The sequence below is a fragment of the Anser anser genome (genome assembly GCF_964211835.1).
Source record: "Anser anser genome assembly, chromosome: 21".
Taxonomy (NCBI): Eukaryota; Metazoa; Chordata; class Aves; order Anseriformes; family Anatidae; genus Anser; species Anser anser.
The window spans coordinates 2,797,796-2,812,547 of record NC_139742.1 but is presented as its reverse complement, the minus strand read 5'-3'; the positions used below and the strand labels follow the sequence as shown (position 1 = coordinate 2,812,547).

General features: G+C 56.4%; 1 protein-coding gene across 3 annotated transcripts; it reads right to left on the bottom strand.

Moving 5' to 3' along the window:
* Positions 1-3,106: 3,106 nt before the first annotated feature.
* On the bottom strand, positions 3,107-13,167 carry TOR4A (torsin family 4 member A). 3 transcript variants are annotated; one of them, XM_083807348.1, is made up of 2 exons: positions 13,030-13,167; positions 3,107-6,216 (listed from the first exon to the last, which is right to left on the bottom strand). In XM_083807348.1, exon 2 carries the CDS (start codon positions 6,175-6,177, stop codon positions 4,411-4,413), a length of 1,767 nt encoding a protein of 588 aa, XP_083663474.1. In that variant the 5' UTR covers positions 6,178-6,216; positions 13,030-13,167; the 3' UTR covers positions 3,107-4,410. The 3 variants fall into 3 exon arrangements, with proteins under 3 accessions (XP_083663474.1, XP_083663475.1, XP_083663473.1); XM_083807349.1 differs by lacking the exon at positions 13,030-13,167 and adding an exon at positions 11,375-11,868; XM_083807347.1 differs by lacking the exon at positions 13,030-13,167 and adding an exon at positions 9,371-9,992.
* Between the last annotated feature and the right edge of the window lie 1,585 nt (positions 13,168-14,752).

Genomic DNA, 14,752 nt, shown 5'->3' with positions numbered 1-14,752 from the left:
CCACTGACCCCAAAAGGAGGTATGTCTCTGTCCACTTTAGATTTAGGCACCCACGGGGAGAAGGCGGTTGGTGCCTTGACCACTTCCTTCCCTTCCATCTTCCCCACCAGCTGCGTGCTCGGCCTGATGGCCTGCCGGCCTTCCCTGGCCCCCACAGTACCTGCATGGGCCACCAGGGCAGGCCCAAGGTGGTGGCCAGGTCCAGCTGAGAGCCCAGAGTGAACCACGAGCCCAGATCCAGCAGCGCCATGGTGCCGAGGTGGGGCCGGGCTGAGGCTGGGAAGTCAGCCCAGGGATCAGGGTTGTGCTGGGCTGGTCCGCGGCGATGAGGTGAGGATGTCGGGCTGCAGGCTGAGCCAGGCACGGGGCTGAGGTGGGCCCCAGCGCTCCTCCGACACAGCTCCCGCAGGGACTGATGTCTCAGCCGCGCTTTTATAGGATTTGGGGGTGACTTGGCACAGGGTGTGGCTGGTCAGGGCAGGCCCTGCTGGTGATCTAATAGCTGCCATTAATTAGGTGTGTCTCTGATATTGGAAGATGCTCCTGGAGCTGCCACTGCCGGGGTCTGACAGTGCCACACGTGGTGGTGACGCAGCCTGTACCCAGGGGCCGTGGGGATCCCCATCCCTGACCTGAGCCCAGAACTGACCAGGCCAACGTGGTCATACCTTCAGTGCTGGGCAAGACAGATGCACCATTTCGTGTTTACTTTCACCCTCCTTTATCCTTTGCCTCTTCCACAGGCAGCAACGTCAGCAGTTTCCACGTCCTCACCAGCACATACCTGGTATCGCTCTGTGCTCTCCCCAGGGTAAATGCTAAAAGAGAATTCAGCCCAAACACAGCTCTGGCTTCGGGGTGCAGAGTCCCCATGAGCACCCACCAGCCCGTGATGGGGAACAGTTCTCACAGCACTGCTTCAATTACCAAGCCAGCTATGCCTTGCTTTGGGGCCAAACGTAGTGCTGTGCCCACAGCAAAGCACGGCTCCAAATTCAACAAGGAGGTGTTTCTGGCTGAACAATAGCTCTCACCTCCTTCTGCCAACCCAGGATGCCATCCCAGCCACACCTACACCAAATATATACGGTGGCTCCCACATTTAGAGCAGCTACCTTTCACCTGTGGAACTGATGAAAGCACAGGACAGAGATGCAGCTGTCATCAGTGTCTTTATCCCTAGTGGGATCTCCTACTAAGCCATATTTCCACAACTTTTGACTATAACAAAGATATTAAGAGGAACAGGGGCCAGCATGACGTAGCTGCACTGAGCAGTGAGGCTCATTTAGGTGGAGAAACAGGGCTGGGGGGGGAAAGTGGACAACAGGTCCCTGGGAATGCAGAGAGGTTCATCTACATGAAACCGTTGCACCTCAGCCATAGCCATGGAGAGAAATCTCTCTGGGAGCACCCTGGGTCCTGTGTCAGGAGTATTCGAGACAGAAGAGGACTAAGGACAAGCCACCGCTCTTTGGTCATCACATTCAAGCCTCACCAGAGGAGATCTTTACTGCTAGATCCAGACCTCTCACCCAGCATTTCGGTGCCAGGTGGGTGTAGGAGCAGCTCTGGTGATTCAGAGGAGCAGCTCCAGAGAAGCTCTCCGTGGTCACGAGAGCTCTCCTGTGTTGTGCGGAGGCCAAGAGCCACAGACACCCTGCATGACCACTAGTGAAAACCATGAGCTTCAACTCTCTTTAGCAGTTCCTTTCCCTTAGACCAGCTTCCCTTACACACAGCATTCGAGGTATGATCCACAGATCTCCCGGGCCTCAGAGCTGTGGATTGCCTGTGTGCCATCTCCACTGCCCTTTGGAGCACCTGGCATGGCTGGTGGCTCTGCAGAGGACCTTGGATCAGCTTGGGGATCAGGGCAGCACAGACAGACATCAGAGCAGGGATGCTGGGTGAGGGTGGGACTTGGGACAACCTGGAGAAGTTGTCTGAGTTGGGATCCCAGTCCTGGAAACAGCCTGGAGAGTCATCCAGCAGGGAAAGTCATCTCTCTAGCCTGGAAGTGCCCATGCTTTCCAACAAAGGCCTCCAGAGGTACAAGCTGCCAGGAGTGCTGGGAGCACGGGGAGGGCCAGCATTGGCCCTTCAGCACCGAGGTGGTCCCCAAGATGCCCTTCATGCAGCAGAAAGCTGCGCCTCCTTCTCAGAGGAGCTTCACAAGAAGCAAAAGCCTTGGCAGTTCGTTAAATGCACGAGCGCACCTCATGCCTTGTGCTCAGCAGAGCCAGGACTGCTTTGCTCCCTGCGAAGGCAGCACTGCTGCTTGTCCTGACACCACCACAGAAGCCATCTGCAATCCAATGCCCATGGGTGCCTGCTTCAGCAGCACCCCAGAGCACGACACGATAGCCGCTGGTCACATTTGCCTCTCCCAAGTGCAGGCAGCGTGGGTGATGCTTACCCCTCCCGTCATACCCTTGAGCTTTGAGTTCCTCCCAGAAGAGGGAGACCGTGGCAGAAGAAAACGGAAATAACCTCTGTCCCTCTCCCAGCTGGATGGGGGGGGAATCTGGTCCTTGTGTTGTTTCTGTTTCTTATCCAGGATAAAAACACATTAACTGTGCTGGTGGTAAAATCTTGCTAAGCTATGGAAACCAGCTCACACACATCGCTTTTTGTGGAGATCGGCCATCTTGCGCTTGTATCTAGAGGGTGGCTCAGCTTCGTTCAGAACCCTTCCCCTAAGCCATGCAACCAGCCCTGTGGACTCTCTGCCCAGCTGCTCTCATAGGCAATTCTGCAGGAGAAAAAGGCTTCTCCACGGAGTAGCTGCAAGAGGAGAAGCCACGCACAGGCTTCCCAGCCCCGCATTGTCTCATCCAAGGGCCCATTTCCATGGTCTCTGACCTCATCCTCCCCCAGGCAGCTCCATAGGGTGGAGGAGCCGTGCAGTACCCAGCTTTCATTGCCGCTGCATTGTGTGTTTTGGGGCATTTGGCTTACCACAGGCGAACCCCAGGAGCTGCGCACGCTGCGTCGAGGTGGTCTGCAAAAAGCACTCAGCAAAGCTGCAGCCTTTGCTCCCAGTCTGAGTCAGCTGCATTGATGCAGAAGAGAAATTTCAGAGGAAAACCACATTTCAGTGAAATAGAGGAAAAGTACTTTGAGTGATTTTATTCAGGATAGGTTGGATTTATTCCTGACAATAGCTCTGGAAGCAGGAATTTGTGACAGAAGTCTTTGGAGTCAACAGTTAGAAAGAGGCAAATCAAACAACCAGTGCAAACATCCACAGGATTATGTATATGATAATTCACAGCAAACTGTAGAAGGGGATCTGGGCACAAAACCAAAACCTGAAAAAGCAATGCCATAAATACCTGCTCCGTTTGCCTGCTCAAAACAGGGATCTGTGCTTTTCCTGAAGTGCTTCCAGGCCACATGCTCTCCATGGGGTCTCAGTGGCACAGAACCTCTTTTTGGCCTTGCAGCACTGGGAACAGGCTCAAGATCTCACCATCCTTGGCCCAGACAGCCCAAATTGTCTTTTCCAGTGTGTGTTGCTTAATATCTGTCAGTTGCTATTTTGGGCTTTCTGGATAATGAGCATGGTGAAGTGTACCCAGGAGCAAAAAGCAGAAGAGCTCTCGGGACAAGTTGCCTGCACCAGACCCTAACCACTCCGGCAGTGCTTTCTGCCCTGGCTGGCACAGCTGAGCAGCCTTCGAGGCGAGCCCAGACAGACTCACAGGGCAGAAACCTCGCTGGAGGTGCCAAAGGTGAGCTCAGGTATGAGCTCAGCTGAGCAACAGCTCAGGAACCAGTCCAAGAACACAAAGCAACCTCAGGAGCGTGCGGTCACGTAGGAAATGGAGAAGGCAGAGCTCTGACTGCCCAGGCATTTAGGGGTGAGGAGCCACAAATTCTCCATTCTCAAGGCATCCCCAATGCTGGCAGCATTGCCTCTGCTCTGCAGAGCCACCCGCCTTGCACAACACCAGCCAGGACCAAGAAGAGGGAAGGGGTGAAGACTGAGCCTGGAGAAGGAGTGAGATGCAGCTCCCTTTGCTGCCGAGACAGCAAACCCAAATGCGTCATGGTTTGTTCCCTTTGGTCTGTTCTCCACAACATCTGTTCTCATCTCACAACTCCTTAATGACCAGTATCCTGAATGAGCACGTGAGAAACAAACAAAGCGTCTCCAAATTACTGGGAGGCTGCTTGGGCTTTGTTGACCGTGCCTTGTTCACAGCACAGCAGGAACGAGTGAGGCATCTGGAGAAGAGCGATCGTGCTGCAGAGGAGCCTGGGCTGCCGTCCCACTGCCTCGACCAGGGCAGCCTCCGAGCAGGCGGCAGAAGGCCACCTGGACCACAGTCCGCCGTAACACTCCTCTGTAAGCCCAGAATTTTGTAAATCCTGAGCACAGGATTTGGTCTCTGCAGCAAGTCACTACAGCAGGTTGACTTTGGCCACGACCTGCTTGCAGCCCATCCTGGAGTACTGCTTGTCGCCTGTAGTGTAGTAACTGAGCTGGCTGGCTAAATTCTCAACATGGTCCTGGTCAGGATACAGCCCTTCCCTCCTCATCTCCTCTAGGAAGCAGTTGATGACGTGACTCTTCTCCAGGAGAACGAAGGGGATGACATCTGCAGACTTCCAGAGAGGGTGGGCATGGATCAGCACAGGCTGGACAACTCTCAGCAGCTCTTCAGCTCCCCTCTTCTGACGCAGAAGCTCAGCAGATGTGTTCTGGATAACAAACTGAGTGATTTCACCACCTCCTATGTTGCTTATTAAGATGTAGATGGCATTCAGGAACTCGTTGGTTTGATTGGGTTCAAAGAATCGGCTGAGAGTATCCAGCAGGACTGGAGACATGAGCTCAACCTCATCCAGAATAAACAACGGTATCTTCTCTTCTATTTCAGCTCTTGTAACCATGTCAGAAATTTTCTTAGACAAATCTATTTCGCAAGTAAGAGGAGCCGCACCGTTTGGGCAGTGATGCATAACAAAGTACTGAAGCACGAAGTCATTGTCCATGACAGAACGAAAATGTTTGGCCAGCAGCCAGCCAACGTGACTCTTCCCAACCCCTGTTGGGCCATTTAAAGAAATCACTAGAGGCTTGTTGTGTATGTGGGTAGCCAGATAGTCTTTCAGCAGTTCCATAATACTTTCCACAGCAACCTTCTGCCCAAATACTTCCCGGTGCATTGTTTTCTCCAAACCATCGAGGTCGTATTTTTGGAGGTTGTCATCCAGGTTCTCTATAGCATTGAGAATCTGGAAGAAGATAATGACAATGAGCAAGAGGAGGCAGCGTTTCGCGTTGCTCTTCTCCTCTGTTGGAAGGTATCTTTTTGTTTTATCTGGATACAGGACTATCCGCGATTTCCTTCGTTTCTTTTTCCGCCTGGATTTGTTCATTGCACGCTGCTCCACAGATGTGTCAAAGGTGAAGTACTGTGACGTTTCAAAGCCACTCTGATTAAAGAAGGACATGGAAGAGCCGTACAGGCTGGGTCGGTTCAGGGAAAACTGCCTCTGGAGCAGCCGCGTATGGACATGCTCCGACGATTTTTCTCGAGGGAGCTCTAAATGCAGACGGCTTTTCTTTTGCACCCGGTATCGCCGTCGAAGGCGGACAATTGCCCTCAAGGGAGAAGAAATAAAAGAGATTTTCTTTGAAGAGGCAGGGTTTTCAGTATCAGGCCCTTCTTCCCCATCGCTCTCATAGTACAATGCCTCTCCTCTTGCATCAGTCTCAGCACAGGGCATCTCTCCCTCCCCGTCACTGTCCGTGTAGGGCATCTCTCCTTCCACACTGCCTACAGCACAAGGGGCCTCTTCTTCTGCATCACTCTCAGCACTGGACATGTCTCCTTTTGCATCACTCTCGGCACTCAGCATCTCTACTTTCGCATCGCTCTCAGCACTCGGCATATCTCCTTTTGCATTGCTCTCAGCACTGGACATCTCTCCTTTTATATCACTCTCAGCACCGGGCATCTCTCCTTTCACATCATTCTCAGCACAGGACATCTCGCCTTTTGAGTTGCTCTCAGCACTGGGCATGTCTCCTTTTATATCACTCTCAGCACTAGGCATGTCTCCTCTTGCATCACCCTCAGTACTGGGCATTTCTCCTCCCACATCCCCCATGGCAGCCGGCATTTCTCCATCCGCCTTCTCACAGGACAGCTCTCCGTTCATCTCACTTGGTTCTTACAGCACATTCACATCATATTTTTTCTAAAAGAAAAAAAATGACAATATAAAATCAACCTATGTAAGACCAGAAAGTGGCTAATAGCAGCCAAACGAGGAAGCTATCCCACTGTCTTACAAGCAGAGCAATTATGTGTAGCCATCAGCCACAGGAGGGTGGCAGAGGGAGACTTTCAGACTTCAGCTAACTTTCTGGAAGACCTTCCAGACACACAAGGCTACAGGTGAACTTCAGTGTGAATAAATGCAAATCGATGCCTCTCCCAGAAGATAACCCTGGCCTCACACACAGAAGGAAAACTCGGAGCTGGCTGGATCAGAAGTCATGATGTGTGCTGCCAGGAGTGCATCAGCTCAGTCCTCGACAGGGATCAAAAAAAACCCAAAGCGACATTAAGCATGATTGGAAAAGGAACAGAAAATTAAATGGAAATATCATTATGCCACCGTACAACCCCCTGGTGTGCCCAGATATCGACTCCTGGAGGGCAGATGGGTGCTGGTGGATGGAACCTGGGGCTGGGGACAGGCGGGGACCCGCCTCTGCTCTGCCCAGCTGAGGAAGCAGCAGGACCGTGGGCAGGCAGACCCTGCCCTGGACCAGAACTGCCCCCTCTGATTTCCCTAACATCTGCCAGGCAGGAGCAGCACACAAAAACCACACCTCTGCCCCAGCGTATGCACACATGCACGTACGCACACCCCCATAAGGAAACATTCTCCTGTCCTCCACGGAGACCTTTTGGGGTGTGGAAGTGTGCACGGGATAACTCGCTGCCAAAAAGCTCAGGCACGGGTTGTTGTGGCACGGCGACTGCCCTGGGGGTGATCATTCCCAGCTGTGCTGAGGCTTTGCAGACAGACACAGGGAGCAGAGTGGAGCTGCCCCACAGCCCCATCACCCTCCTGTCCCCCATCCTTCACTGCCCCAATTCCCACATGAAACCCCAGAACCGCACAGGGGAGCACAGGGCCACAAGCATCTCCCCAAAATTATAGCTGCATGGGTAATGCACGGACAAACCTCGGTCAGTGAGCAGGGAGGAAGAGGATGCGCTCCGGCAGCGGGACACAACGATGGGAGCACAGACCTGCCGGGGAAACCCCCAGGAGGAAGCAGGGCTTCGGGTCTGGATGCGGCCACCTCCACGTGCGGCAGCGCCAGTGCCGGCTCCGTCCCTGCCCTGCACGAAGATGCTGCCGGCAGAGCTGTGTCACGGTGGGAGGGCATTTCCCCGCCGCCTCCAGACCGCGCCAGCACTGACGCAAGGGGACAGTTGGCTGCGGTGACATCGCCAAGCCCGCGAGCAGGAAGCGGGGACGGGCAAGGCGAGCAGAGCCGCTTCCATCGGCCACCTGGAAAATCAGCCCCAGCCCCCGGCAAAAGCCTCGTGCCTGCGGGGAGGAGGTGGCCCCGTAGGGCTCGGTGCTCGCTCGCCACGGCGCAGCAGGAAGGTGCCAACCTGCAAAACGTCGTGCTCAGGCAAGGGTTTTACTTCAGGGAAGCTGTGCCCAAACCCAGCACTCAGCTCCTTGTGGGAACCGGGCCAGGGCAGGCGGCTCGCCGCGCGCTAATGGCTGTGCGAGCTGCTGCCGTGCAGCAATTAGCCCTGAGCGCTAATTGCTGACCCTGCGCAGGATTTGGCCGTGCCCTGCAATAAAACCAGCCAGGCAAGATTCCTGCGAGGACGTGCAGTGGCGGTGGGGGCAGCAGAGCTGGGGGCCACTGCCGGGGTCCCTGAGCTGTCCCCACCCCGGGGCCACACGCTTGCTTCTCCCCAACTCGTTTGGTCTTTGCCCACGCGCTGCCTGCAGCCCCTTGGCGTGGCCATCCCAAAAGCTGCTGGGAGCTGCCCTGCACTATGGAGCTTTGCCTGGGGACCGCCCCCCTCTGTGCTGCCACACACACACAAAGTTTTCTTATCCCCGTAGGTATAGAGGGGTGTGGAAATGTGAGGGTTCAGGGAGTGGAGCAATAACGTGAGGAGCAGTGCCGCATCCCGAATACACCCCAATGGATGCTGCAGGGTCGCAATGCGCTGCCCCACTGCTGCCTGCAGCCCCGGCAAAGTGCTGTGTGGCTCCACGACTCTGCCACCATGGTGCCTGCAACTGGAGCCCGGGGGTCCCCAGGCCCCTTCCCCAGCAGCTGAGAGCCCGAGCAGCCCATCCGTCCCCCAGCACGGGATGGCAAGGCCTCCGTGCTGAGCTGAAGGAGGCTGGGTGGAGGCACCAAGCCCCGTCTCCAGCAATGACTACGTCCAGTCATGCATAAAATAATCCTGCTAATACCGTGAGTCAGGGCCTAATACCTGCTGTTACTGAGGACTTGAATTTTGTAAGAGCGGCCCCTGCTTGCTCAATAGGGATGGGGGAGGCAGCCGCGGCAGCATGCGGAGACGTGCCTTCAGCACCCTACTAGGACGTCTGGTGAAAATAATAAGCAAAATCACCAGCAATGAGATCTGCGGCATCCCCAGTGCTCGTGCAAACACAGTTAGCCACTTCCCCCCAACTGCTTCAGCCCTACAGAAGGGACTGAGCTTGGAAACGCTCTGGAGGAAGCTCGGGATCTCCTCCGCCAGCTTGTCCCTCAGTCCTTGCTCATCTCTCGCCCTGCTCCAGCCCAGCCTGACCCAGCCTGCGGGGCCACGTCCCCGCGGCTCTGAGCACCCAGGGAGAAGGGAGCAGCACCCCGAGCCTGGCAATTTGGGAAGCAGAAGAGGAAAAGTGGGGCTGGTGAAGCTGCTGGGAAATAGAGAACAGCTGGAAAACCCCAAAGGATGATTGCCCACCCCCACCGCACTGAAATCAACCACCTCCATCTGCAACCAAACATTTCCGGGGGAAACGTGAGCAAAAGGGCCCCGTGCAGAGGGTCAAGGACAAAAGGGCCAGGAGGGGAGACCCTGGCTGTTGGGGAAGTCCGAGATGCCCAAAGCTCCATGCTGCCCAAATCGCTGTGCCACCCAATTCACTGTGCCACCCAAGTCGACGTGCCACCCACATCACTGCACCATGGGGCCAGCCTGGGAGCGTACCCCAAAACCTCTTTGTGTCTCAGGGCACGCACATGCTCTCCGTCTCCCAAAACACCGCATGAAAATAGTAGCAAAGCAAAACCCACCCGCGATGCCCCAAAAGCCAGCTGTCCACCCAACCCCAGGTTTTCACCAACCAGAGCTCGGTGCGTGCGAGGCCGCAGGGCATGCAGGGGACGGGGCTGGACGGAGCGCAGGGACCCGCAGCCTCTCCTCGGGGCTGGCCGCCGGCGCTCCCCTTCGGTCGCCCCAGCCCAGGCTGAGGCCTCGGACGGGCCGGCCGCCGCGCTGCCCCTCGCATCTGTATAAAAACCCAGGCGCAGGGAGGAAATGGCGCGGAGGAGTGGCCCCGGCGGCACTTCCTTCTGCTCCGCCGGCCGCTCCGTTTTCGCCCTTCTCTTGCTCAGAGCCCGGTGCAGCCGCTTCGTGCGAAGGCTGCCAGGCGTGGATGGGGCGCCGAGGTGAGCTCATCAGCCTCGAGAGCCCCGAGTTTGGGCAAAACATCCCCACCCCGTGGGGTGTGATTAACCCCAGCCCAGCACCGGAGAGGTTACAGCGGTTGCGGTGTGCTCGGGGGTTATCGGTGCAGCTTGGGGCAAAGCCAGAGGGTGAAACCAGGAAAAAGGAGTGAGTCCACAAAAAAGTCGTGAGTCTGCCAAAAACAGTGAGCTGGGAGGCATTGGTTTGTGTCTTCCTGGTCTTGCAGTGCAGGAGCTTTGCCCCCCCCAGGCTTCACTGATGCCTTTATCCCCCTACAGCACCCATGCCCGCTGCAGAGGGGACCTGACTGAGCTCAGCCCCATGCAAAAACTCACCCCAGACGGCTTCTTCCACTCACAAGATTAAGGGAGAGACAAAAAGCAGTGGGGTTTTGCAGCCCTGGTGGTGCAGAGGCTGCTGCACCTGCAGCTCGTCCCCCCAAGCATGTGCCCTGCCAGCCCCACATTCTCACCTGCGCTTGCATGGCCCTGCTGGGCTTTTCCCAAAAACCAGCACCAATTGGCAATGCCTGCCCAGCCCCAAAGCCATCCCTGGGCACTCTTTCAAGCTCTTTTTTTTTTTTTCTGGGTGAAACCCCAGGGGAAAGCGGACAGAGGGAGCTGAAACCTGGTCCCCACAAGAGCAGCTGCCCAAGACCAAAAATAGGTGGGAAAAAATAATCCTAAAACTTTTCCAAGCCTGCATGGGGCTGCTGAATCTGCTGCAGCCAGGGGGATTTGCCTAACAAATCCTTGCAAGCGTGGGGATTTCAGAGTCACGAAGGCACAGGGGCTCGGCACCTGGGGTGGCAGCCGCAGCAAGGTCCCCTCCGGAGGAGCTGGGGTGGGCATTTTGGGAGCTGCCACCCTCACAGGTGGAAAAAGAGGCATTTTCTGGTTAATTCAGGGGTTTGCAATGGGGGAGCTTCTCCCCAGCAGAGCTCAGTGTGGCTGAACACCATCAAAAAGAAAAAGGCAATATTCCCCACTTCATTAAAAGCAGCAATTAGGAGGGCAAGAGGCTTCCAGCCACCGCCTGAAGGCTGTTGGGGAATGTTAACAGCCCAGGAAAAATGGGCTGCGATAATTTGGGAGGGGAGTGAAGCATCCCCAGCGCGTGGCTCAGGGGAGCAGGAAGCCCCCAAAACGCCGCAGGAGAGTGAGAGGAGGGCGAAAGCACCGAGGGATGCTCGCCTGGTGGTGTTGTGGGGCGCCTACATCCCACCGAAGCTGGGGGGACAGAGAGACGTGCTGGGGGGTCCTGCTTTGGGGGACCCATGTGCAGGCAGTGCAATGGGGGGGCTGTGTACATGGGGGGGCACGCAGTGGGGGAACAAGTAGGGGCATCAGGCAGTGCGGGGGGAGGCCGAGCATTTGGGAGCACTGGGGGGGGGGCAGTGTGGCTGGGGGGGGCCATGCACGTGTGTTGGAGCAGTGCAACAAGGTGGGGGCGTATGCAGGGGGGGGAAGGATGGAGCAGTGGGGGGAGCACGCACGTGCTTGGGGCAGTGCAGCAGGGAAGGGGGCAAATGCAATTTGGGGGCGAGTCCACGTATTGGGGCAGCGCAGAGGGGGGGCTGTAGGCATGGGGGTCATGCAGGTTGGCAGAGCAGGGGCTGGGTGTTGGGGGCAGCCCCCTCCCCTCCCAAGCCCCCCACTCACCTCGGGACACCTGCGAGCCCCCTGCCCTCGCTCCCTGCCTGCCCCAGCCTGGGCCCCCCCCGGGAAGGAAGCGGCCGCTCGTGGGGCCCGCACGGGGAACCGAGAGCAACGGCTGCGGGCGCTGCTGCGGCCCTTCCTGCAGGGCCAGGAATGCAAATCCTGCCCAAACACGGCCTCTCCCACGGCTCAGCCCCAGCCAGGGCCTCCCCGGGGATTAAAGGGATGAAAAATCCCAGGGGAAATGATGGGGTACCCATCGACTGCGGGTAAGCGAACCGGTGGGGTACCCCGTCCCTCCTGTTGGTACCCAGCGCACCGGTTTGGGGCACCCACGCGTTCCCGTTGCTGCCTTTGCTTTCACACCAGCTTTGTTGTTTTCCTCCGCGTTGTGGCATCTGTAAGCCGGGCGCATGCAAATCCTGCCCCAGCGTGAGGGCAGTGAATCCCCAGGCGCAGCTGGGGCTGAGGATGCTGCCAGGAGCTCAGGAGCACCCCAGGATGCAGCTCCCATGCTCCTGGGAAATATCTGGGCCATGGGAGGCAGCCGGTGCTGTGACCCCAAAAAGGGAAGAATAAAAGAATTAAAAAAAAAAAAAAAAAGAGAAGGAATTTGTAATCCTTCCCACGGTGGGCACAGCAGGCTGGGAGCATCTCAAAACTCAGCGTTTTGGCCAAAAGCACAAATTGCAGCAAGCCCAATGCAAAACCACGCAGCAGAAATGCTGATTAGAGGCTGCCCGGGCAGGATGTGGCCCCGGGGCCACTGAGCTGGCCCCAGCTCCGCGCTGTTCCCTGTTTCACTGTTAGCAAAAATTTCCAACTTTCGTAAGCAGCCCTGGTTTAACGTGTCCTGAGTAACCCAAACAGTTTACGTGTGGGCTGCGGAATGTCCCTTGTAGGGAAGAGGCATCCTGCTCGGTTTATGGTGGGCTTTCTAAACAGTTTATAAATAGAGCAAGGTGAATGATTGCCGCCGCTCTTCTCGCAGCAGAGCAAAGATTTCCACCCAGTTTCTTTTTAAAGAAACTCAGAGCAGACCAGTCCAGATTAAAACCCTTAAGTGCCAGTTTGAAGCCACTGTTTCTCCCCGAGCAGAGCTGTATCCCTACCTCGCTAAAACAATAAGAGAAGGAAAAAACAAAGCAAAGCGGCTTTGGCGGCTTCAGCCCCTCACGTGCCAGGCTCGGTGGCGTCGCAGGAACGCTGCGGCCAGGTCAGGGAGGTCCCAGCCGTGCAGGGACAGCAAGCGGGGGAGGCACCGGGAGCTTTTCGCATGAGTAAAAATGTGGAAATTCAGGGGTGGAAAAAAAAAAAAGAGGAAAAAGATTTGGAAAGTACAGGGAGAGGTGAGCAGCCCCAGCAATCCCTCCCACGTTAACCAAGCACCATCACATCGCTCGCATCCCCCCGATAACATAAATAACGTCTTGTTTCGCAAGCGGTGACAAATAAAGCGCTCTTAGCACTTCCCTGTGTAAACGAGCATTCGCCAAAATAGTTTATGTTCTATAGCGGGGGCATTTATAAAGCGCCACAGAGGGACTGAAGCCATTTCTAAGCACCTAAGGAGGAAAGAAGGATCAATACACGTTTTCAGGCTTTACGTTTTTCTTTCTTTCCTCTGCCAGTGGAAGAGATTTGCAACGGGCACGTACCTGGGGCTCCCGGCGTGGCCTGAGCCGGGATCTGGTCAGGATGCGGCGTCTCCTCTGCTGGCCGGAGCGCTCCCATTGCACGGCGCGGGGATGAGCCAATAGCCCTGATTTGTTTTTCTTTTTTTTTCTAGCTTCCTCAGCTCAGGCTGAAAAATTCCCTCCCTGGCTTGTTTCAATTAACTCGAAGCCCTTGACGTTCCATCGCAGCTGAAGCACTCATTAAACCGGAGTTTTTCCTACTGTAGCACTTTGAACCTACCGCAGCAAAACTCGCCCCGTGGCTCTGAGTCAGGGACGTGGCGGGGACGGGCGCAGCTCCTGCCCGCGCCGCTCAGCCCCAGCAAACTCATCGGGGTCAGGTTGGTGCAGGCTGCTCGTCCCGTGCTGAGCTCCGCTGCAGCTCCGTGCAGGCTGGGAAGAGCCCCGTGTGCCCCGTGTCATACGCACGCCAATCGAGAAACTTTTTTTTTTGTGGCTATCAGCAAAACACAACCAGCCCCGGCAGCGCTTGCAGCTGCGTTCGAGCCCCGGCTGCCAGCTCTTGCTCCATCACTGGTGGTGGCTGGGGACAGCCCCGCTGCAAAGCTGGTGGCGTCTTTGATCTCGTGTGACCGAAATATGTCTGCCCTCCCCGTCCCAGCCATGGAGCATCCAGATGTTTGGCATTCAGAGCGGGACTATGGCAAATGCACCCGATGCAGCCGCTGTCTGGCTGCTGCTGTTCCATTTGCTCATATGGCTTTATTTCCCAAAACCAATCAAACAAACAAACGAAATAAAATCAGAAGAAAGATGAGAAGGTGTGAAACACGGCCTCTGCTCCTACAGCCCATATAGAAAACAGGTACCCCCTTGGGATGCCCGTGCTGTGCTCCCTCTTGCCTTCCCAGGGCATGTGGGGTTGGGATGGAGCCCAGGTGCCTAGGGGCTGCTTTCATTTATCCAGGGGGGGCAGGGGCTAAGCCAGAGGTGAACAAAGGCACGAGGAGGCGAGTGGTGTTCAAGAGAAGGTGGAAAAGTCCCGGGGAAGCATTTTCTGCAGGGGAGAAAGTGTCCCCTGTAACCAAAACCAGGACCTGCTCCAGGAGCAGAGACCAAAGCCTGGGACGCGGGAAGATTTTGTCTCGTGTCCTTGTCCTGTGGCTCCCAGGGACATCCCATGCCACGTCCTGGCCACCCCACTCCCCTTCCTTGGCCCCAGACAAGTCCAGCAGGGTGTCCTACCAGGGCCTGCTGGGCTCCGCACTTGCTCCTGGCACATTTGGGCACGGATTTCCTTCCCTGTCTGCTGCCCTTTGGGACTTAGCCACCATCTATCCTTCTTGGCTTTACCTGGAGCAACGTCCCGTGCATTTGCTGTTAAAAACAAATTTTCCTGCCCTGCTCAGGGCTCCTGCTCCTTGCAGCACCACGTGTGCGCCCGAAGCCCACCTGCATACACCCCACGGTCACGCTGTCCCTCCCCATGTCCCCCTTTGGGCCACCAACCCTCAGCTCCATGCACCCAGCACCTACCCCACTGCCTGCAGTGCCCCATGTCCCAAACGTCCCCGTCCCCTTCATCTGGTCGCAGACAGCCCTGCACAAGGTGCCCACCCTCCTGCCACCCGTCCTGCCCATCAGCCGTCACCACGGCCCCCAGGCCATGGACAGGCACAACCCCCCGAAGGTGCTCTGGGGTTGAGGGCTTCTCAGCTTCTCTAACCCGGACAACACAGCTGAG

Coding starts and splice junctions, on each gene's coding strand:
- TOR4A (XM_083807348.1), bottom strand. CDS start 6,177: ATGAACGGAGAGCTGTCCTGTGAGAAGGCGGATGGAGAAATGCCGGCT.